This window comes from Microcebus murinus, chromosome 16, assembly GCF_040939455.1.
Source record: "Microcebus murinus isolate Inina chromosome 16, M.murinus_Inina_mat1.0, whole genome shotgun sequence".
NCBI lineage: Eukaryota > Metazoa > Chordata > Mammalia > Primates > Cheirogaleidae > Microcebus > Microcebus murinus.
The window spans coordinates 59,886,910-59,912,167 of NC_134119.1; the positions used below are offsets into that span (position 1 = coordinate 59,886,910).

The window sequence follows — 25,258 nt, forward strand, 5'->3', positions numbered from 1 at the left end:
ACACAGTGTCACTCTCCCCTCTTCTGACTGCTGCCAAGAGCTTGAGCTCGAGGTGACCGGCCCCCACCGGCACCTCCGATCTTTCCACCACCTTCACCCCGGTGTAGTCCAGTCCCGGGTGGAGACCCGACCAGATGGCTTCTTCGCCGACCAGGCATCCTAACCCTGCGAACCTGAAGATCCAGCCAACCCTAAGAAGGAAGGGGTGCCCTTTTTGCGGGGTGGGGGTGGGCGGAACCAAAAAACCAACTCAACAAAAACAAAAACAAAAAAAAACAAAGAAAAAAAGTAGTCTGGGGCCGCGAAGGCCTCTGGGAAATGTAGTCCGGAGCAAGAAATCAGCGGAACTGTTCGGAGTCTCCTCAGTAGCAAGTTGCACTCCCGGCTTCTGCGTGCGGGGCGCAGGGGAGGCCGCGCCGGCAGAACCCGGGGCCGAGCCTCCCGCGGAGGCCGTGCGCCCTCACGCCGGTGCTCGGCGTTCTCGCCGCTCGCCTCAGGAGAGCCGTCCTGCCGGTGAGCCGCGGGGGCCTCTGGGAGTGCTGCCTCGCGGCTGGCGGACCGAGGCTCGGGGCCGCCCTCGGCCGCGCGCCTGTCTCAGCCCCCACCGGCTGCGCTGCCGGGCTCGCTGGGGTGTGGAATCGGGGCCTGCGTCCTCGGGCTCGGTGGTGAGTCCTCGGGAAGCCGCGAACTCCGAGCCCGGGACTCTTTGTGCTGGGTGGGAGTCGGGGCCTGCAGACCCCGAGCCCGGATCTTTGGGAGAGGACGCGGGGCGGGGCGGGGCCTGCCCCCGGGGTTCCCAGTGGGACTGGCGTGGGAGTGACTGCGAGAGTCTGGCGGGATGTGACCGCAATCTGCCAGGCATTTGCCTGGCTGAATGTGGCCGTGGGACCGTGTGTGCAAGCGGATTTTGTGCAGGCGCTTTCCCTTTTCTCTTTCAATATGAGCGTGGGTGCAAACACGCGTGACTGTGGGATCCTGAATGAATGAGAAACGCCGAGGGTGGAAGATAGGGTGTCTTGGTGGGTGTAGATGTGTGAGACTGTTTGTACTAGTGCTGCATTTCTTCGGTAATGGTATATTTTTGTATGAAACATCAATAGCCCCAACATGTTAATATCTATTTTTAATTTTATTGTTGTGTATTAGCCACGTTGTTTTGTGTGCATACTAAATTCATTCTCCTTGCGCCCCTACTCCTTTCCCCAAATCGCAAAATACAGAAAGGCTCAAAGAACAAAGATCATTTATAATTCTACCAGCCATTCAACCACTGTCAAAATTTACTTCCCATCTTTTCACCCCTCCCTTTGTGAATTCATACACATACATTCATGTGTTCTTATTTATGTACATAATGGCTTTAAAATTGCAACCACACTATACGTACAGTTTTGTAACCTACCTTTCTCATTTCACAATACATGTTTAATATCTTTCCACCTAAACAGTTAGAAATCTATGCCATCATTTTAAAGTTTTTCGTAGTATGCATTTACCCCTATTGATGGGTAATTTGGTTCTTTTCAAATTCTTGCAATTATAAACAGTATGTTTATCAACAACTATTTGGCACATATTATAATGCAGTTTTCTTACTTTTTTTGAGGAGAGGGCAGGCTCCTAGAAATAGAATTGATAGGTCAAAATGTATGCTCTTATTAAAGGCTCCCTAAATCTGTCTAAATATTCTCCTGTAAGGTTCCAATAGTCTACGGGATTATTAACATACTATAAGACTACGTATATCCATAAACCCTTTCTAACAGTGGATATCATAAATATTAGTAATCTTTAACCTCATGGCAATAAAATAATTTTTAAAAAATATGCAGTTATGGCGGGGCGCTGTGGCTCACACCTATAATCCTAGCACTCTGGGAGGGCAAGGCGGGCGGATTGCTCAAGGTCAGGAGTTTGAAACCAGCCTGAGCAAGAGCGAGACCCTGTCTCTACTATAAATAGAAAGAAATTAATTGGCCAGCTAATATATATAGAGAAAAAATTAGCTGGGCATGGTGGCACATGCCTGTAGTCCCAGCTACTGGGGAGGCTGAGGCAGAAGGATCGCTTGAGCCCAGGAGTTTGAGGTTGCTGTGAGCTAGGCTGACGCCTTGGCACTCACCCTAGCCTGGGCAACAAAGTGAGACTCTGTCTCAAAAAAAAGAAAAAAAATATGCAGTTGTTTTATTAGTACTGAAGTCAAGAATTAAAAAAAATCTCTTTTGTGAATTATATGTTTTCTAAAGTAGTATTCTATTTTTAGATTTCTTTTCCAGAGTTCTTCATGTATTGAGGATTCATTCTGGCCATTTACTGAATGCTGTCTGTATAATAGGCACAGTTCTAGGTGCTTGGGATATAGCAGTGAACAAAAGAAACAAACCCCCTGCTATCATGGTACTTACATTGTTGTGGGCCAGATAATAAACAAGGTAAGTAAATTAAATATGAAACATATTAAATGGTGACAAATACTAAGGGAAAAAGTAAAGCAGGAGGATATTTAGAATAAGAGGTGGGAGTTAGAGTTTTTGATGCAGTAGCCAGGGAAAACATCCTAAAAAGATAGTAATAAAGAAATGAAGAAAATAAAGGAGCTAGTTGCACATATAAGTGAGGGAACATTATTCCAGGCAGAAGGAACAACAGTTGTAAAGGTTCTGAGGTGGTACCATGACTTAAAATGAGAGGCTGGTGTGGTTGAAGTATAGTAAATGTGGGGAAGAGTAGTGGGAGATGAGAGGAGAAAGGTGAGTGGAGAGGAGGAAGGCAGATCAGGTTGGGCTTTGTGGCTTATAGTAATAATTTGGCTTTTATTCTGAGTGAGATGAGAAGCTGCTGGAGATTTTTGAGCATGGGAGTAATATTATCTACTTACAATTTAAGGGAATATCTTTGGCTGCTCTGATGAGAATGAATTATGGGAGAAAGAATGGGAAAAGGGAGGTGGTCAAAGGAAGAAGCAGAGAGAACAATTATAAAACTATAGTTGTGTCACAATTGTGTAACGATTGGGATACGTTCTGAAGAATGTGTGGTTAGATAATTTTGTCCTTTTGTGTGAACATGATAGAGTGTACTTACACAAACCTAGATAGTGTAGCCTACTATACGCCTAGGCTTTATGGTATAATCTATTGCTCCTAGGCTACAAACCTGCGCAGCTTGTTACTGTACTAGATACTGTAGGCAACTGTAACACAATGCTAAGTGTTTGTGTATATAAACATATCTAAACACAGAAAAGTACACTAAAAATATAGTATAAAAGATAAAAAATGGTACACCCCTATAGAGCACTTTATTATGAATGGAGCTTATAGGACTGAAAGTTGCTCTGGGTGAGTCAATGAGTTAGTGGTGAGTGATTATAAAGGCCTAGAACATTACTGTACACTGCTGTAGATTTATATATTCTGTATACTTAGGGTATACTAAATTTATAAAAAATAAATAATAAGCTTACTGTAACTTTTTTTTTTCATATATAAACACAAGTGTAATAACTTTTTAAGTTTATAAACTTTTAAATTCTTTTATCTTTTTGACTCTTTTGTAATAATACTTAGCTTAAAATACAAACACATTGTACACCTGTGCAAAAATGTTTTCTTAATATTTTCTTTATATCTTTATTCTATTAGCTTTTTTCTGTTTTAGTTTTTTTTATTTTTTTACTTTTTATACTTTTTGTTAAAAACTAAGACACAAACACATACATTAGCCTATACCTACACACAGACAGGATCATCAATATCATTCTTCCACCTCTACATCTTGTTTCACTAAAGGTCTTCAGGGGCAATAACACACATGGAGCTGTTGTGTCCCATGATAATAATGCCTTCTTTTAAAATACCTCCTGAAGGACCTGCCTGAGGCTGTTTTATAGTTAACTTTTTTTTTTTTTTTTTGAGACAGGGTCTCACTGTGTTGCCCGGGCTAAAGTGCAGTGGCTTCATCTTAGCTCACTGCAACCTCAAACTTGAGGGCTCAAGCAATCCTCCTGCTTTGGCCTCCCAAAGTGCTAGGACTATACTGCACCTGGCCAAATTGTTTTTGTTTTTTTTTTTGTTTTTTTTTTTTTGAGACAGAGTCTCGCTTTGTTGCCCAGGCTAGAGTGAGTGCCGTGGCGTCAGCCTAGCTCACAGCAACCTCAAACTCCTGGGCTCAAGCAATCCTCCTGCCTCAGCCTCCCGAGTAGCTGGAACTACAGGCATGCGCCACCATGCCCGGCTAATTTTTTATATATATATCAGTTGGCCAATTAATTTCTTTCTATTTATGGTAGAGACGGGGTCTCGCTCTTGCTCAGGCTGGTTTTGAACTCCTGACCTTGAGCAATCCGCCCGCCTCGGCCTCCCAGAGTGCTAGGATTACAGGCATGAGCCACAGCGCCCGGCCTGTTTTTGTTTTTAATAAGTAGAAGAAGTATACTCTAAAGTAACTAGAAAGTATAATATGGTAAATACATAGAACAATAACATAGTTTTTTATTATTATTATCAAATATTTGCTGTATACATTGTGTATGCTATACTTTTATACTACTGGCAGCACAATAGGTTTATTTACACCAGCGTCTCCACAAACACATGGGTAATGCGTTGTGCTATGATATTGTGATTGCTATGACATCACTAGGCAATAGGGATTTTTCAGCTCTGTTATAGTCATATGAGACTACCATTGTTTATGTGGTCTGTTGTTGACTGAATTGTTATTATGCAGTGCATGACCATATTGCTACAATCTAGGGAAAAGATGTAGGTGACCTGGACCAGAATAGTAAAAATGGTGAGAAGGAATCATGTACTGGATATAATTTATAGTTAGAGCTGCCATGATTTTCTGACAGACTGAGGTGGATTGTGGGTGTGACAAGATGACATAATATTTTTTATTTGAGTAACTTAAGAATGGAGTTATCATTAACTGAGAAGGGAAACAATGTAGGAAAAATTGCCATTTTGCATGTAAAGAGATAAATTTCAGTTGAAATATAGTATGTGAAGTATGAGATGCCCATTAGACATTCAAGTAAACATACCAAGTCAGCAGTTGGATATAAGTCTGAAGTTCAAAAGAGAAGTCTAAGATCTAGGATAGAGACATATATTTGGGAATTATCAGCATATAGATGGTATTTAATGCATGAGACTGAATGAGATCACTTAGAGGGTAGGGTAGATAGAAAAAGGTAGAGGCAAAGGACTGATCTCTGAGCCACTCTCACATTACAATGTCTAGGAAATAAGGAAGAATCAGCCAAAGAGACTGAAAGGGAAAACCTAGAAAGGCTGGAGGAAAACTAGGTGAGTGTGATATCCTGAAAACCAAGGGAAGAGTATGTTTTAACAAGAACTGTGTCAGATGCTACTGATGGGCCAAGAAAAGTGACTGAGAGGCCGGGCACGGTGGCTCACACCTGTAATCCTAGCTCTCTGGGAGGCCGAGGCGGGCGGATTGCTCGAGGCCAGGAGTTTGAAACCAGCCTGAGCAAGAGCCAGACCCTGTCTCTACTATAAATAGAAAGAAATTAATTGGCCAACTAATATGTATAGAAAAAATTAGCCGGGCATGGTGGCGCATGCCTGTAGTCCCAGCTACTCGGGAGGCTGAGACAGGAGGATCGCTTGAGCCCAGGAGTTTGAGGTTGCTGTGAGCTAGGCTCATGCCATGGCCCTCAGTCTAGCCTGGGCAACAAAGTGAGATGCTGTCTCAAAAAAAAGAAAACAGTATGATACTGGCATAAAGACAAACATAGACTAATAAAACAGAGAGTCCAGACATACATTTATACATCTGTAGTTAACTGATCTTTGAGGAGGGTACCAAGAATACACAGTGGGTAAAGATAGTCTTCAACAAAGATGTTGAGAAAAGTGGTTATATATCCACATGCAAAAGAATGAAATTGGGCCTTTATCTTATACCATGCACACAAAAAAATCAACTAAAAATAGATTAAAGACTTAAATGTTAGGCCTGAAAGTGTAACTCTCTTAGACGAAAACACGGAGTAAAATCTTTATTACTTGATTTGTTCATGATTCATGGATATGACTTCAAAGGCACAGGAAGAAAAAATGAAAATAAACAAGTAGAACGACATCAAACTAAGAATTTGTGCACAGAAAAGGAAATAATTTATAGAGAAAAAAAGTTAACCTATGGAAAGAGAAATTTTTTATAAACCATATATCTGAAAAGGAGTTAATATCCAAAATATATAAGGAACCCCTACAACTCAATGGATAACAAAACTAATAACTGAATTTAAAAATGGGCTGAAGGCTTGAATAGACATTTCTATGAAGAATACATACAAATGGCCAGCAGGTATATGAAAAAGTGCTCCACAACATTAATTATTAAGGAAAATACTAATGAAAACCACAATGAGATATCATGTCACAGCTGTCAAGATGGCTATTAGCAAAAACAAACAAAAAAAAGAACAAAAAAACCCAAAAAGACAAGTATTGGTGAGGATGTGGAGAAATTGGAACTCTTGCACACTGTTAGTGGGAATGTAAAATGGTGCAGCCATTATAGAAAACAGTATGGAGTTTCCTCAAAAAATAAAATAGAACTGCCACATGATCCATCATGCTCCTTGCTGAGTATATATCCAAAATAACTGAATTCAGGATCTTGAAGACATAGTAGCACTACTGAGTTCGTTGCAGCACTATTTGCAGTAGCCAAGATATGGAAACACTGTCAATGTCCATGGACAGATGAATGGATAAAGAAAATGTGGTATGTATATAGAATGGAATATTATTCAGATTTTAAAAAGAAGGAATTTCTGCAGTATACAACAACAGGAATGAAACTTGAGGACTTTATGCTAAGTGAAATAATGCAGTCACAGAAAGATAACTACTGCATGATTTCACATATATGAGGTATTTAAAATAGTCAAATTCATAGAATCAAAGAGTGGAATGGTGGTTGCCAGAGGTTGGGGAGAGGGGAAAATGGGGAGTTATACTAATCACTGGGCATAATGTTTCAATTAAGCAAGATTAACAAACTCTAGAGAGCTGCTGCTATATAACACTGTACTCATAGTCAACAATAATGTATTACGCACTTAAAAATTGAGTAAGAGGGTAGATTTCATGTTGTTTCTGGGGAAATAAATTGAAAATGAAAGAAGAATAAAGATTTCCCTCAGACAAAACTAGGAGAATTCATTTACAGCAGAAATGCTAAATTTAGGAAGTCTTTTAGGTAGAATATAAAGTGAGTTAGAAACTTGTATCTGCACAGAGAAATGAAGAGAGAAATGAAGGAATAAATAAAGGATGAAATAAAATTTTTAAATTTCTTGTTTTTAATTGCTCTAAAAGTTAAGTGATTGCCTAAAGTAAAAAATTTTACCTGTTTTGTTTATTCTACAGATAACAGTAAAATATATAATAAGTTTAGCACTAAGGATGGGAGGGAGGTATTTGGAATATACTGTTGTAAGGCCTTTTACTGCAAGTGAAGCAGTGTTGTACTTTTTTTTTTTTTTTTTTTTTTTTTTTTTTTTTTTTGAGACAGAGTCTTGCTTGTTGACCAGGCTAGAGTGAGTGCCGTGGCGTCAGCCTAGCTCACAGCAACCTCAAACTCCTGGGCTCAAGCAATCCTACTGCCTCAGCCTCCCTAGTAGCTGGGACTACAGGCATGCGCCACCATGCCCGGCTAATTATATATATATATTAGTTGGCCAATTAATTTCTTTCTATTTATAGTAGAGACGGGGTCTTGCTCTTGCTCAGGCTGGTTTCGAACTCCTGACCTCGAGCAATCCGCCCACCTCCGCCTCCCAGAGTGCTAGGATTACAGGCGTGAGCCACCGCGCCCGGCTTGTACTTTTTTTTTTTTTTAAGGTAAACTCAGATTAATAAGAAATAGTATTTAAGACCCTAGGGAACCCCTAATTTTTTTAAAAAGTGGTATCAACAATAATTCAATAGAGGAGATAAAATAGAATAATAAAAAATGTTCAGTTAAACCAAACCAAGGAAGAAGGGGTGGGGAATGGAACAAAGGAGTAAATAGACTACAGCTAGGAAGATGGTAGGTCTTAATCCAACCATATCAATAATCAATTTAAATATCATTGTTCTAAACACCAATTATAAAGATAGAACTCATCATACTGGATAAAAGAGCAATATTTATCTTAATGCTATCTAGAAGAAACCCATTTTAAGTATAAAGATAGATACATTAAAAGTGAATGATAGAGAAAAAACACCACAGAAATACTGATCAAAAGAAAGATGGAAAACCATTTTAATATTAGACAAAGTAGACTTTAGACCAAGGAATATCGTCAGGGATAGAGACATTACGTGATAATCAAGGGTTCCTTCTCCACTGTAGTATTACTCAGATCTATTGCAATGGTATGTATTTTTTTCATTAAATTTGTATTTTTGGCAAAACTGTGAATTTATTTTAAAGAATAAAATAGTGCTACTAAGCTTATAATTATAACATTCGTAAGCAACTGTACCTGATTTCTTTTTTTTCCACCATTCCTAATTCCTGTCCCTAGAGGGACCTACTTTCAACTCTTAACTGTAACTACTTGTATTTATTCCACTTTTCTAAATCATATACTTATCCTGTTATTATTTAACATTTTTCAGTTTTAGATTTTTTTTTTACTATAGAAAGTAAGGATTTAATTCTCTTAACATCAATACCTCTGATACCACATTACCCACAAAAATTTTCCCTCCTGCCTCAAAATCTAATTATGTCAACTTTTAAATTAAATTCTTATTTAATTGCTACTTAATTATTTCTTTTTAAACTGTCTCAATACATTAAAATACTTTAAGTGTTTTGTCAGTTTCATAATTTTCTTGGGTGTATACTTTCATGAAACTATATGTATTTTCTGTTAGAGAGCTACTGATAGATTCATGGGGCGTCTCTCACATATGCACTTGTATTCCTGTCTACCCTACGCATAGATTCCACATGGTCATCCTTATACCTACACCTATCACCACCTCTGTGGTGTGAATATTCTTGGCCTTTTTGATGGATCCAAGTATCATTCTGCTACAAAGTGACCTTGTGGGTACAAGTTTTTGAAACTACAAGATAAGCTTGTTCTAATGACTTGTATTCTCTTCTCCAGTTCTATCTCCTCAGACCCTGTCCCTTCCCAGAGAGAAGAGGAGATGACTGAGTCCCAGGTAAATATTAAATAGTGTATTTGCTTCCTACCTTATTCTACAGTGCAATTTAAGGGTATTGTAGTAAGCCATACAGTAAATTAGAAAGGCCTATTTACAGAGAACATTTTCAGAGGAAATGAAATTGGAAAATCGAAACTAAGGAAGAGTTAAAATGTGGGTTTTTTAAATGAAACATGTTCATTTGGAGAGATTCAAGTTGGGCTTCAAACTTAAAATTTAATTTTTATTGGTAAAGCAAACCAGAGCAGAAATTTCTGCCAAAATTTGTTAAATAATTTTTATATAAAGATAAAAAAATTTCTTAACAAAAATAAGCTTTTCTTTGGCACCTAGGTCAATGAAAACCTTATAGTGTGACTTCTTGTAATTGATAAACCTAGCTTGTTTAATAGTCTGTTTTGATAAAGGATAAAACAAAGAGTATTTGTCAAAATAGCCCAGTATTAGAAAAAAAACCCAAAAGGAATAAATTATAGTATTTCCCATGGTGGCGTACTACATAACAATGAATAAGAACAAGATGATGGCTACACACAGCATGGATGGGTCACACATAGAGTGAAAGAAGCCAGAAACAACAAAGTATGTACCATATGGTTCCATTTATATGAAGTTGAAACTGGAAAAACTAATATATTGTGATAGAAGTCAGAGTGATGGTTACCTCTCAAGAGGGTGTTTACTAGGAAAATGAATGAGGCAATCTGGAGTGCTGAAAATGTTCTGTGTTTTGACTTGGCTGGTAGGTATACATGTCTATAAATGTATAAAATGTATAAAAATGTAGCTCATTACAACGAGGAATTATCCAGCTCTAAATATCAATAGTGCTGAGGTTGAGAAACCTTAAGTAGTCAAGATAGTATGTCAGGTGAAAAGAAAGAAAGATAGATTAATGGAAAAGAATATAGCTCAAAAAGAGACTCACACAAATACAACCATTTTATATTTATCAAAGATGCAAAATCAATTCAATGAATTATGACCTTTTTAGCAAATAATGTTGGAACTAGTCATCTATATATGAAAACCTTGACAAATCTCCTAATTTATATAAAAATTACCTCAAAATGTATTATAGATCTAAATTTCAAATATAAAACAATAACAATTTTTAAAGAAAATGTAGGAGAAAATCATAATGACCTGGGATTATGTTATGGCTGCTTTTTCACTCCTGAGCTTGGTAGTGAAGAAAGGAATGAATAATCACTCAAAACACACAGTGTTTAGAGAGAAGGGGAGAGGCCAAAATCTAAAGGAGAAAATGGCCTTCTCGGCTATCTTCCTCCCCGTATTTATTTTATTTTTTTTTTTTTTTTTGAGACAGAGTCTCACTTGTTGCCCAGGCTAGAGTGAGTGCCGTGGCGTCAGCCTAGCTCACAGCAACCTCAAACTCCTGGGCTCGAGCGATCCTTCTGCCTCAGCCTCCCGAGTAGCTGGGACTACAGGCATGCGCCACCATGCCCGGCTAATTTTTTTATATATATATCAGTTGGCCAATTAATTTCTTTCTATTTTATAGTAGAGACGGGGTCTCGCTCTTGCTCAGGCTGGTTTTGAACTCCTGACCTTGAGCAATCCGCCCGCCTCGGCCTCCCAAGAGCTAGGATTACAGGCGTGAGCCACCGCGCCCGGCCCTCCCCGTATTTATTTACAAAGGGTAAGGACGTTTTGTAATATCTTTCACAGCTTCTATACAGGTCAGCTGATCTTTTCAGAACAAACAAGCAGCTTTGGGCATGTGTTTTCACCTGACCTTTCATTCACCTTGCTCGTGTTCTTTCCATCAATCCATCCTTTCTTCTAGACCCATACCCTACAGATCTCGTAAAGGTAAAGAGTGGAATGATAGTAGAGGCTGGGAAGGGTGGATGACTTAGAGGGCAGATGAAGAGAGGTAGATGAAAGGGTACAAATAGAGGGTATAAGTTGTATCATTCAACAGCAGAGAGGAATGAATATTGTTAACAATAATAAATTATGTATTTCAAGGTGGCTAGAATAGAGGACTTGAAGTGTTCCCAACACATGGAAATAATCAAAGTGGTGGACACTTGAAATACCCTAAATTCCATGACTTGATTATTAAACATTTTAGGCATGTATCAAAATATCACATATACCCCATGAGTATATAAAATGTTATATATCAATAAAATAAAATACCTGGCCGGGCATGGTGGCTCACGCCTGTAATTCTAGCACCCTGGGAGGCTGAGGCGGATGGATTGCTCGAGGTCAGGAGTTCGAAACCAGCCTGAGCAAGAGCAAAACCCAGTCTCTACTATAAATACAAAGAAATTAATTGGCCAACTAATATATAATTAGTTGGGCATGATGGAGCATGCCTGTAGTCCTAGCTACTCGGGAGGCTGAGGCAGTAGAATTGCTTGAGCCCAGGAGTTTGAGGTTGCTGTGAGCTAGGCTGACGCCATGGCACTCACTCTAGCCTGGGCAACAAAGCGAGACTCTGTCTCAAAAATAAATAAATAAATAAATAAAATACCTATTTTAGCAAGCCAAAAATTGGGACAATAAGGAATAGATATTGAAGTAGAAGAGTAATAGTGTGTGTAATAATATTGCATTGTTTGGGATTTCCTTTTTTTAAATCAATATTTGCTTTAGGTTTCCTTTTGAATTATTCATTTCATTCTGATTTTAAAAATTTCAGCCATAGACAGATACATACTGTTTTAACTGTCAGCTTGTTTTAATAGCTTTTCCTAATTTTGGATGTTTGTTTTTCTTCATTAAACTTAATAAACATTTGCCTAATTCATTATTCTTAAAAATATCTTTTAAATATGGATATTTATGTATATAAGTTTTAGAATTCTCATTTTTAAGATAATTTCTGCATTCACATTTACTAGATTATTTTTCTTAAGCCTTTTCTTCACATTTATTTTAATGATTTCCTTTTGGATTCTCTCACTCTTGAGCTGTGTACAATTAGGATTTTCTTGCAAAATCTTTCATGTTGGTTTCTAAAATTTATTTACTAGTTTAATGATCTGACTTCCTGAGGAAAATGCAGCTTTCTGAGGAAAAATCTAAGGCTGAGGTAGACCCAGGAAGAATGTATCTTATGTGCCAATGTCCTTCACTGTGATTGGTGAAACCAGGGTTAGCTTGTCATATCATGTTTTCTCCTCAGCCCCACTTTCCCACCAAGTGTTTATCCATGCATATTTTTATCTTCTCCCAGGTGTAAGGGAAAACCTTAAAACCCCACTGGATTTCAGGGAATTTTTTTTTTGCCCAACACTTTACCTTTGGCTTCTTGTTTATTTCAAATGCTATGATCTTCAGCAGGAAAGGGTTCCAGGACGTATCTACCATCAGTCCCACAGCTTTTTCTGAATGCTTCGTGTTAATGGATATTCATGTTCATTGGATCCTGATAGGACCTAGAAATAAATTCTTAGAAACATTAATTGTGAATTAACTATTGTAGACTTCCTTTTATCTTACCCCATCTCTGGTAGAAAATCCTCAAAAATAGGAAAGGTGGATTTCTCACATTTTTCCAGTGCTGTTGACTATTTTTTTCTTATGTTCATATTCTTTTGGGCATTTCAGTTTTGAACTAGTAATGGTGCCTTAGATTTCTGTATTCAAATCACATTGCTTTCAAGAATTTTTTCACCAGTTTCTCATTTCTGAATCTCTTTCTATAGCTTTCTTCATATATAGTTCCAGTTATAATTCTAATTTTGATCATTAAAAAATAAATCTCCATCAAGGCCTCTTTTCTTTGTTGTTATATGTAGGATTCCCATCTTTAGCCCTCTTTTTTCTATATGTGTAAGCTCTTTGAGCAGTCATATACCATTTTCATGGCTGCAGACACATACTGTAGGCTAATGACTTCCAGTGTAGATTTCTCTTGATCTCATGAACAATATGTCCAACTGCTACATCAACGGATATCTTTAGTTGGATGTCCTACCATACTCCAAGTTTTGCCTATCATTCTCTCCCTGTTTCTGCTTCTACCCAATTCCTGCTTTCATTTTTTCCTGCCTTTGTTATCTTAGGAGTTCCCTAACCAATTAACCTGAGTAAAGTTTTATTTTTCTCTTTCTTTTACACTCAGTATAAATTGGTGCCCAAGATCTCCTCTTTAACCCATGGTAGTTATTAAAGATATATGCTTGCTAAATTAGTGAATGAATATAAATTGACAGAATGTTGCTAATATGATGTTTTTCTTTTTTTCAAAAATGATAAAACCAGGTAAAGTTTTTTAATAACCTCTAAGTAATATAAGAACAAGGTTCTGTATGTTTTGTCTACATCAACTAAGATGGGTAACTTCAAATTGAGTAGGAGTGTATTGTTACAGGAAACAGTGACATTCAAAGATGTGGCTATTGACTTCACCCAGGAGGAGTGGAAGCAATTGGATCCTGCTCAGAGGAACCTGTATCGGAATGTAATGCTAGAAAACTATAACAACTTAATCACAGTAGGTAAGAGTAATTTACTATATAATTCAAACTCTGGAAATAAAGTGCATTTTTTCTTCAGTGTTTCTGAAATGTGTGGAACTTTTGTTTTTATTTATTTATTTATTTATTTTTTGAGACAGAGTCTCGCTTTGTTGCCCAAGCTAGAGTGAGTGCCATGGCAGGCGTCAGCCTAGCTCACAGCAACCTCAAATTCCTGGGCTCAAGTAGTTCTACTGCCTCAGCCTCCCAAGTAGCTGGGACTACAGGCATGTGCCACCATGCCTGGCTAATTTTTTTCTATGTATATTAGCTGGCCAATTAATTTCTTTCTATTTATAGTAGCAACAGGGTCTCGCTCTTGCTCAGGCTGGTTTCAAACTCCTGACCTTGAGCAATCCGCCTGCCTCGCCCTCCCAGAGTGCTAGGATTACAGGCGTGAGCCACCGTGCCCAGCCTGTGTGGAACTTTTAAATGCAAGAGTGAGTTTAGCCTTGAGAGGCCTCTGCTCACGTCAATGTCCATGCTGCAGCTTTCAGAGCAGAGGTCATCCTTGGTTATATTTCAGTAGGCAGCACCCCCAGAAACCACATTTTCTTGTCCTTCAGAAAGCCTGATTTCCCTTATGCAGCCTCAATTCTTGGGTGGATCTTTGTTCCTAGTAAGTACATTTGCCCAAATCTGTGTCACTTCTCTTTGCTAGGCTGTCCATTCACCAAACCTGATGTAATTTTCAAATTGGAGCAAGAAGAAGAACCATGGGTGCTAGAGGAAGAAGTATTGAGGAGACACTGTCCAGGTTAGTGGAAGGGAAATTGACAGGTAAGGAGGGGTCAGGACTCTATTAATGGTTAATCAATGAGTAGTTTATCCATCTGAGATGTTCTTGAAAGATATTTTCCTGAAGCATATAGACGTCTATAGTGACAATTGGTGTGAACTCTTTTTTTTTTTTTTTTTTTTTGAGACAGAGTCTCACTCTGTTGCCCGAGCTAGAGTGCCATGGCATCAGCCTAGCTCACAGCAACCTCAAACTCCTGGGCTCAAACAATCCTTTTGCCTCAGCCTCCCGAGTAACTGGGACTACAGGCATGCGCCACCATACCCGGCTAATTTTCTATATATATTTTTTACTTGGCCAATTAATTTCTTTCTATTTTTTTAGTAGAGGCAGTGTCTCGCTCTTGCTCAGGCTGGTCCTGAACTCTTGACTCTTGACCTCTACCTTTCTGCCTAGGCCTCCCAGAGAGCTAGGATTACAGATGTGAGCTACCTCCCCCAGCCAGTGTATACTCTTTATATGCCTAATATGTCACTTCGGAGGTCTGGTTGGCTTTCTTACCTATGTGCTGGGTACCAAATTTTCTTATTAGTTTTCAGCCTTACTTTGATAATCATTCTATTATTAGCATGTTCAGTCTCTCTACCCACCTTTATACACAGGATCCTTTCCTTTTATATACAGACATTCATGGATTTGCAGTTGTTCTAATAAACCTTGTTGACATTTCTAGTCCTTTACTTTCTCTTTTTTTTTTTTGAGACAGAGTCTCACTTTGTTGCCCAGGCTAGAGTGAGTGCCATGGCGTCAGCCTAGCTCACAGCAACCTCAATCTCCTGGGCTAAAGTGATCCTACTGCCTCAGCCTCCCGAGTAGCTGGGACTACAGGCATGTGCCACCATACCCGGCTAATTTTTTGTATATATATTTTTAGTTGGTCGATTAATTTCTTTCTATTTTTGATAGAGACGGGGTCTCACTCAAGCTGGTTTCCAACTCCTGACCTGGAGCGATCCGTCCACCACAGCCTCCCAGAGTGCTAGGATTATAGGCGTGAGCCACCACACCTGGCCTTTTTTCTTCCATTCTAAATGCCTTAGCATTATATTTTATACGCATAGTCACACTTCCTACTGTATTTTTAGCTTTTGCTCGCATACTTCAGTAATCACTACCACCCTTTTCCTTCAATAAAAGTTTTACATAAGTGCTGATCTTTTATTAGCTCCCATTTTCTGCTATATTTTTCATGTATATATTCATGTGTATGTGTGATGTATGTATGTGTATATACATATACATCCATATATACATACATCCATACACATATTACATCCATATACATATATTTCTAATTTGATAAAATATTTTTTGCTCTCCAGGAGACTGTAATAATTTATATTTCTATCAACAGTCTGTTAGCATGTTTTTAAATCTTTGCCAATATGCTAGATGAAAAATTATAACCAATTATAGTTTGAATTAACATTTACTTTGAGTGAAAGCAAGCATCTTTTCATATGTTTAAAATCTATATTTCTTTTTTTATGAACAGTTTTTTTCTTTTGCCTTTTTTTCCATTGAGTCTTTATTTGTATGAACTCAACACATTATGGTGATTGGCCTTTTACCTGCCATATGTTTTTGTTGTATTTTTTCCCAAAGAAGTCATTCCTTTTTGAAGTACTTTTTGCCATCTTGACTTTTTTTAATGTTCATATAATTAAAACAATCTTTTCCTATATATTATATAATTTTTTCCTTTCATATATATAGGTGAATTATATTTATGTATTTCTTAATAATGACTCATCCTTTCATGTTTGCTAAAAATTTAAATAATTGTTTCAACTCTTTAAGGCTTTGATGGAAATATTATGCTGGTTTCATAAATAGAATTTGGAAGCTTTCCTTCATGTTCTAGAACACTTATATAGCAGTGGTGTTATAACTCCCTTAAAAATTTGGTAGATATTTCCTGTTGAACTATTTAGACCTTGTGGATTTTTGAGGGAAGTTTCCTTGGCAACTGTTTTCATTGTTTCTTTTATAACTGTTCTATGTAGATATTTGTTTCTCTTTTGGCATTACTTTTTCACAACAGGTTATATTTTTCTAGGAGATTATCCACTTAATCTTACTTTTTAAATTAATTTTCACAGAGTTGACCAAATAATGGCCATCAATATTTAAATTTGCTCTGTATCTGCAAAAATTTCCCACATATTGATGTGCCTTCTATAAAATTGCATAACTCTGAATCTTACATCCTTACCACAACAGAGTTCTTCCTAAAACAACATATGTTGTAGTTTTCCTTTCAGATCTAGCTTCTCAGACATTTTAGGATATCAAATATTTTGTAACCACTCTACACTCCCAAATTTTCACATTGTAAACATTGGTTTATTAATTCTGACCTTCAGGGTACGATATCTCTTTTGACATTGTCAACTGCTTGCTATTCTCAAATCAGCATGAACAGCTGTCCTCTTTTGGAATCCTTCTTCCTGTGTTCTAGTCTTCACTGTATTTGTCATCACTAATTCATTTCTTATAATTGGGTTTACAGCTACCTCCTCAGATCATTGAAGAATCAATGACTTTTCATTCTCCTTGTTTATAGCAAGGAAAAGATATCACAGACTTTTAAAATCCACCATCTTGAAACATAAGTCATTATAGTCACTTTTGATATTTTAATCTTGCCTTTGAAATTCTCTTCGGCTTGATATATAATGATGACCTGATGTTACCTTCTCCCTCACCATCTTTTGCTTAATTGCTTTTCTCTTTTTCACTATAACTGAAATGATCAAAGAGCTTAGCATTCTCCCTTGTTTTCTACATTTATAACCTGCAACCAAGTCTCTAACTTTACCTGTTTACAGGACAGCTTCACAGGAATTTTTCCCTCACTTCATTCTCAATCTAAGAGAAAGGAAGGAAAAATCTCCATTTTCTCATTGGAGGTAAGCAGCAATAGGAGACTTCATGTTTCCTCCTTCAGTATGTAGACTTTCACTTATTCTCCCTATATTTGGGCCAGTTTGTTCTCACTATATTCTTCTACCTGGTGTCCCTGACTCTAGAGCCTCGAGAGTAGTCTAGAGACTAGAGTCTAGAAACTCGAGAGTAGTCTCCCATCTTCTCTAGAGTAGAGGAGTTAGTGATAGGCACCTCATTATACAATGCAGACATCTGTTTGCCATATAGACTTCCAATCTTTCTCTTATTTTTAACTCCTCCATCATTCCCACCTTTCATGGTACATGATTTCTGTAATTCCTGAGCCTTTCTTTAGTTATGTAGTAGGAATTCGGTTTTGTTTTTTGACATCTTCCTCTGCAGGCACTTGTGTTTCAGCTTTCTAGGTTGTCATGTCATGTAATAGTCCTTAATCTTCTTCCATCTGCTACAATTATGTTTACATCTATTGTCTATTATTATCTCTTATGGTCTTTGCTTTTGTTAGTTTATACCTTTTAAAGTATCCCATATTAGTGTGATTTTCGGTGGAGTCAGATAAACTCATGTATTTATTATGCTGTTTAACTTCAGTTTCTTACTGTTTTTCTTACTCTGCTTAGTATATTTGCTGCCTATCCTATCAACCTAGGTGGGCACCTCCAGTCTTATGTTCCAATCCTTTCATTCAGTTTTTACCTTTCCATTATTTTTTCTCATTTCATTGATTACTACAGTGTTTAGAACAATTTTATATGTTTTCCTTTTTGAATATATAACACATGCTGCTCATAGCATAAAATTTTTTTTTATAGCATAAAAATTTTAAGTTGAAAAGTAATTCTTCTTCTCTTACTCATTTCCCCTCCATGATGACAACCCTAGTGTGTCATTTTCCTTTGCACTATGACTTGTATTTTCAAATGTTTTTATTGAAACTTTAAATTGATTGATTAACTTGTGAATACCATCTTTATGCTGCTGAATGTTGTTTTCCAAAATGTGTTATGCCTTTTGTCTTAGTTTACTAGGGCTGCTGACTAAGGCTCATGACTTGATTTTTCCATTAGACAGTTTTATTGTTGACAAATACTTATTTTATCTTTCTTTTCCAATTTATTATTCCTCTGATTTATTTCTTTCATTTAATTGCACTACCCTCCACTGTAATAATAGTGGCAATAGTACTCATCTTTTCTTATTCCTGACTTTAATGTGAATGCTTCTGTTTTTTTCCCCTTAAGATAGTGCGGGTGTTTGGATTGTACTGTACTTTATTCTCAAGTTAAGTGAATGTCTTGTCTATTCCTATTTTGTAAAGGATTTTTAAATGAAAATAGATACTGAGTTTTTTCATCTTTTTCATATGTATGGAAATGATTGCTTGATTTTTAATTTTTTACCCATTAATATATTTCTCTTTATATAATATATTTTCTAATTTTAATACATATTCCTGGAAAAAATCTACTCAGGTATGTTTGCTGTGCTTCTGGGACACTTTTTTCTTCTGGGTCATTTTGATGTTTTACATATATTATTTTCATTGGGTAAATGAAATTGGTCAATAGTTTGCTTTATTTGTTTGTCCTCTTTTTCAGGTTCTGGTGTTAATATTATGTTTGTTTCAAACAGAAAATATTCTCCTCTCTTTTTTCTTTTATAGCATTTTGCATAATGTTAGTTGTTCCTTAAATCTTTGTTAGAATTCCCATGTGAATCTCTTTGGATCTTTTTGTTTTGTTTTAGGGAGTCGGTTTTAATATCTTTCTGTTCATTTTATGGAAATTTGTCTTGATAAGTTTTCTGCATTTCTATAGTCAGTGTTGTTAATTTGCATTTTCCAGAAAAGCATTCATGTCAGTTTATAAAAATGTATTTCAATAGAGTACTGCAAAATGATCTTATGATGTTTTATCTTCCCATTTTTTATTTTTTTCTGTGCCATTATTTCTTAACTTTATTTGTACATTCTGCATCCCCCTAAAAGTTATTCTGCATTTACCTAATAGTTATTTTTTTGTCTTTCAGATACCTTATAAGAGCAATCAAAGCTATTTTTATTTATATCTGCCTCTACTTATATTTTCTTTCCTGGAATTTTCTTCTCAAAAATTAGGAGATAGGAGATACATAAATTTGAAATTTGTTTAACAATGGGAGAGTAGGTCTTAAAGCAAGAATCAATCCCTTAATAGAATTTTGTTTTTAATTTTCTTGGTTTTATGATATTGGAAAAAAGTTCACAAGTGATATTTGTTTGCAATCTATTTTAGGAGAAATATGGGGAATTGATGAGAATCAGAAAAACCAGAACAGACTTTTGAGACAAGTTGAAGGTAAATTCAAGAAAACACTGACTGAAGAAAAAGTCAATAAATGTCATAAGAGATTTGTAAATGTATTTCCTCTGAACTCAGATTTTGTTCCTTCTGGACAGAATCTCTATGAATATAACTTATTTGGAAAGTGTTTAGAACATAATTTTGACTGCTATAATGTGGAATGCCTTATAAGAAAGAAACATTGTGAATATATCGAACCTGTGAAATCATATGGTAATAGCTCATCCGATCTTGGAGTAACCCCATTTAAGTGTAATCATTGTGGAAAAGGCTTCAATCAAACATTGGACCTCATCAGACACCTGAGAATTCATACTGGAGAAAAGCTCTATGAATGTAATAACTGTAGAAAAGCCTTCAGCCACAAGGAGAAACTCATTAAACATTATCAAATTCATAGTCAGGAGCAGTCTTTTGAATGTAATGAATGTGGGAAAGCTTTCATTAAAATGTCAAATCTCATTAGACATCAAAGAATTCATACTGGAGAGAAACCATATTCATGTAAGGAATGTGGGAAATCCTTCAGCCAGAAATCAAATCTCATTGATCATGAAAAAATTCATACTGGAGAGAAACCTTATGAATGTAATGAATGTGGAAAAGCATTCAGCCAGAAACAAAGCCTTATTGCACATCAGAAAGTTCATACTGGGGAGAAACCTTATGCATGTAATGAATGTGGTAAGGCATTTCCTCGAATTGCATCCCTTGCTCTTCATATGAGAAGTCATACAGGGGAAAAACCTTATAAATGTGATAAATGTGGCAAAGCCTTCTCTCAGTTTTCCATGCTTATTATACATGTTCGAATTCATACAGGTGAGAAACCTTATGAATGTAATGAATGTGGAAAAGCCTTCTCTCAAAGCTCAGCCCTTACTGTACATTTGAGAAGTCACACTGGTGAGAAACCCTACGAATGTAACGAATGTAGAAAAGCCTTCAGCCATAAGAAAAACTTCATTACACACCAGAAAATTCATACTAGAGAGAAACCTTATGAATGTAATGAATGTGGGAAGGCTTTCATTCAAATGTCAAATCTTGTTAGACACCAGAGAATTCATACTGGGGAAAAACCCTATATATGTAAGGAATGTGGAAAAGCCTTTAGCCAGAAATCAAATCTCATTGCTCATGAAAAAATTCATTCTGGAGAAAAACCCTATGAATGCAATGAATGTGGTAAAGCCTTCAGCCAAAAGCAAAATTTTATTACACATCAGAAAGTTCATACTGGAGAGAAACCTTATGATTGTAATGAGTGTGGTAAAGCCTTCTCTCAAATTGCATCCCTTACTCTTCATTTGAGAAGTCACACAGGGGAAAAGCCTTATGAATGTGATAAATGTGGAAAAGCCTTCTCTCAGTGCTCACTGCTTAATTTACATATGAGAAGTCATACAGGTGAGAAGCCCTATGTATGTAATGAATGTGGAAAAGCCTTCTCTCAAAGAACTTCCCTTATTGTGCACATGAGAGGTCATACAGGTGAGAAACCCTATGAATGTAATAAATGTGGAAAAGCCTTCTCTCAAAGCTCATCCCTTACTATACATATACGAGGCCATACAGGTGAGAAACCCTTTGACTGTACTAAGTGTGGAAAAGCATTCTCTCAAATCTCATCTCTTACACTGCATATGAGAAAACATACAGGTGAAAAGCCTTATCACTGTAATGAGTGTGGCAAGGCTTTCAGCCAAAAATCACACCTTGTTAGACACCAGAGAATTCATACTCATTAGAAATTATGTGACTATTGTGAATATGAGAAAGCCTTTGGAAGGGATTAACACCTCATTGCACATTACACAAATGGTTCTAGAGCAGAAAACCATGAATGTCAGAAAGCTGTCTGAAGAAGTCACAAACTTTCAAAACAGAATTCTTATCAGGTTGACAAATTGCGTAATGAAAAAGCTGATTATCTAAAACCTTAAGCAGACATTTAACTTATCCATAATATTTAATAGGAATTCTCATTAAAATCTGAAACAAGATATCTGCTATCAGCATATCAACATAATACTTGAACTCCCAGCCAATGTCTTAAGTAAGAAAGAGAAGACTGGGAAAAAAGAGGAACTCTTAAAATAACCTTCTATATAAGAAATAGTTAATTCAAAAATGTGTAGATAGAAAATATCTAAGAATAAACACAATGATTTATGAGACATATAAATAAAATTATAAATCATCTTGAAGGGCACAGAAGAACATTATGTCCCAAAAGACTTGACTTTGTAAAAATCTAAGTTCTCTCCCAAATCTATAAGTTTAATCTACTTACTCTTAAAATTTATATAAGTTATATTTTAAGGGACTTCACAAACTGATTTATAAATTTTATATGGAAAAGTAGAAGACACAAATAGCTAAAACATTTGAAAAAGCAAAACAAATAGGGAAGACACTCTATTATATATCATCATATACTTATTTAAAGATGTCATTTAAACTTATTGAGAGAATAAATTAATCAGTAGAAACAATAAATATTGAATATTGATACAAAAATCAAAGAAGATATGGGAATGTTGTGTGTGATAATGCTATTGAAGTAATTGTGGAATTAATGGCATATTCAATAAATGAAAGGTCCATATGAGAAAAAAGTTAGTTGTCTACCTTACACCATATACAAAAATAAGACCCAAATATATTGATGACCAGAGTATCAAAAGCAAAATTCTCACACTATTATGAAAATAGTATATATTTATTAGAGTAACAGATTTTCTTAAAAACACATAAATGTGGAACAATCGATTCTATTGTGTTTTGGCCTCATAGGCACCCACATATGTGTGCAAAGAGATACATGTAACTGTTCACTGCATCATGGTTTGTCTAAGTTGGATGTAACAAATTTCCATCAATAGAGGCATAGATCAATATAATGTGATTTTGTTCTCTGATAGAATACAGTATTTAGAAAACAAAATTTACATACTGTTACATGGATAGATCGCATCATATAATACTGAGAGAAAAACAATGCACAATGAAATATTGTATAGCATTTGTATAATTTAATAAGATGGTACAAAGAACAGTATGATGTATTGGACATCCATATATGACATTGGTTGCCTTTTGGGATGCTGGAAAGATTTGCTGAGAGTTGTTATATTTACCTGTAATATTTATTTAATAAAAAAAGAAAGCAAATATGACAATGGTGATAATTCTGGTTGTCAAAATTATATTGGTTTTTCAAAATCCTTTCTTGCCTACATTTATTTTACTAGTTTCTCTAAAATAAGAATCAAGTGGTTAGGGAAACCTGGGGGGTTGGGGAAAGCCACAGTTTAAAAATGCATACTTATTCTTGATTGATAATAACATTTATAAAATAAATTCTCTTTACCATACACAAAACACGCCTGACAAGGTATTATTTTTTTTTTTTACCTTCTCTTCAAAATGTTAATTGGGATAATGAAAATCAGTACATAGCATTTGTTTTAGGCCAACTTTCAAATTTCTAAATAATTTTTATCTTAAACACAAGTTTTTCCCCTAGTTGAAAGCAGTGGGGAAAAAGAATTATTTATTTGTTGGGATAATTGACTCTCCACTTAGAAAAAAAATCAGCCTACATTTGGATTGGGTTTCAGGTGAGGGAAAGAAAACATTCATATACATTGTGAAATGTGGTTAGCAGTCTAATATGTCAAGCCAAGGATAGTTACCAGCATTAGAGTGGGGGCAATTTAAATCTAACAAAGCTTTCTTTGATTTCTAGATCCTTAAATGGGGATGCAGATGCTAGTGATTTTATGTGTGCCAGGTAAGAGCCCAGTGGATGTGAAAAGCTCACTTTTTCCTGTTCAACAAATGGTTTATGGTGAGGCCTTTGAAACATTTATGGTGACTCATTTTTTTTCTGTGAATAGTCCATTCTTATAGTTTGTTTTTTCTCCTGCACCTTTTTTTTTTTTTTGAGACAGAGTCTGGCTTTGTTGTCCAGGCTAGAGTGAGTGCCATGGCGTCAGCCTAGCTCACAGCAACCTCAAACTCCTGGGCTCAAGCGATCCTTCTGCCTCAGCCTCCCGAGTAGCTGGGACTACAGGCATGTGCCACCATGCCCGGCTAATTTTTTATATATATATCAGTTGGCCAATTAATTTCTTTCTATTTATAGTAGAGGCGGGGTCTTGCTCTTTCTCAGGCTGGTTTTGAACTCCTGACCTTGAGCAATCCACCCGCCTCGGCCTCCCAGAGAGCTAGGATTACAGGCGTGAGCCACCACGCCCGGCCTCTCCTGCACCTTTAAAACATGTTTTTTTTTTGTTTTTTTTTTATTTTGGCATATTATGGGGGTACAGATTTTAAGGTTTCAATAAATGCCCATTTCCCCCCTCCCCCCAAAAGTCTGAGTCTCCATCATGACCATCCCCCAGATGGTGCACATCTCACTCATTATGTATGTATATACCCACCCCCCTCCCCCTCCCCCCTGCCACCTGCCCAATACCCTATTACTGTAGTACCTATGTGTCCACTTAGGTGCTAGTCAGTTAATACCAGTTTTCTGGAGAATATATCTGGTGCTTGTTTTTCCATTCTTGGGATACTAAAACATGTTTTAATTAAGACATAATTACAGATTTATAGGAAGTTATAGAAATAATACCCCATAGTACTAGTTTGTGTACCCTCCATCTAGTTTCTCCTAATGGTAACATCTTACATAACAATAGTAAAATATCAAATTTGACATTGGTAAAATCCATAGGTATTATCAGATTTCACCAGTTTTATATGCCCTTGTAGAGGTGTGTCTGTATAATTCTATACAATTTTATCTCACATGTAGATAAAGAAAGCAGGACAGTTAGGACATAAGGGATGAAAAATTACCCTTTGGGTTCAATGTATACCATTCTGGTGATAGGTACACTAAAAGCTCACATTTCACCATAGTACCATATATACATGTAACAAAACTGTACTTGTATCCCCTAAATATATTGAAATAATAAAAAAAATACATATAAAAATAATGTGAGTTTACATAGACTATGAAGTTTAGTAGCAGAACCCAAGACAAGAGGATGTCTCAACACAGACTTTCCAGGAACTGTTCTGTATCCTGATCATGGTGGTGGCTACAGGAATCTATACCTGAAGTCAAATTGCATAGACTTATACATGATGTGCACGTACACACTAGTAAAAATGAGATAACTTGTGTAGCCTGGTTAACAGTATTGTACAATATAAATGTTCTACTTTTGAGGCTTGCAAGGCCTTTTATACTGTTCCACAATCACACTGTAATCAGATTACGGCTTTGTCATGTGAGAAAACCTATATTTTATCCAATCTAATCTACACATCATTCGATCTAAATACATGTAATCCTGCTTTGTCCCAATAACTAGATTCAGGAATCCTATACACTCACCAGCTTTTTTTTTTTTTTTTTTTTTGAGACGGAGTCTCTTTGTTGCCCAGGTTAGAGTGCCCTGGCATCAGCCT

The 25,258-nt window shown here is 36.5% G+C and overlaps 1 protein-coding gene across 3 annotated transcripts; it reads left to right on the forward strand.

Annotated features, from left to right (window-relative positions):
* Positions 1 to 308: 308 nt before the first annotated feature.
* On the forward strand, positions 309 to 22,959 carry ZNF569 (zinc finger protein 569). Of its 3 annotated transcripts, none has more exons than XM_012774836.3 (6): positions 309 to 665; positions 2,264 to 2,432; positions 9,155 to 9,212; positions 13,570 to 13,696; positions 14,376 to 14,471; positions 19,697 to 22,959. In XM_012774836.3, exons 3-6 carry the CDS (start codon positions 9,198 to 9,200, stop codon positions 21,514 to 21,516), a joined length of 2,058 nt encoding a protein of 685 aa, XP_012630290.1. In that variant the 5' UTR covers positions 309 to 665; positions 2,264 to 2,432; positions 9,155 to 9,197; the 3' UTR covers positions 21,517 to 22,959. The 3 variants fall into 3 exon arrangements, with proteins under 3 accessions (XP_012630290.1, XP_012630292.1, XP_020139052.1); XM_012774838.3 differs by having other exon boundaries at positions 309 to 513; XM_020283463.2 differs by lacking the exon at positions 309 to 665 and having other exon boundaries at positions 2,296 to 2,432; positions 13,554 to 13,696.
* Positions 22,960 to 25,258: the final 2,299 nt, after the last annotated feature.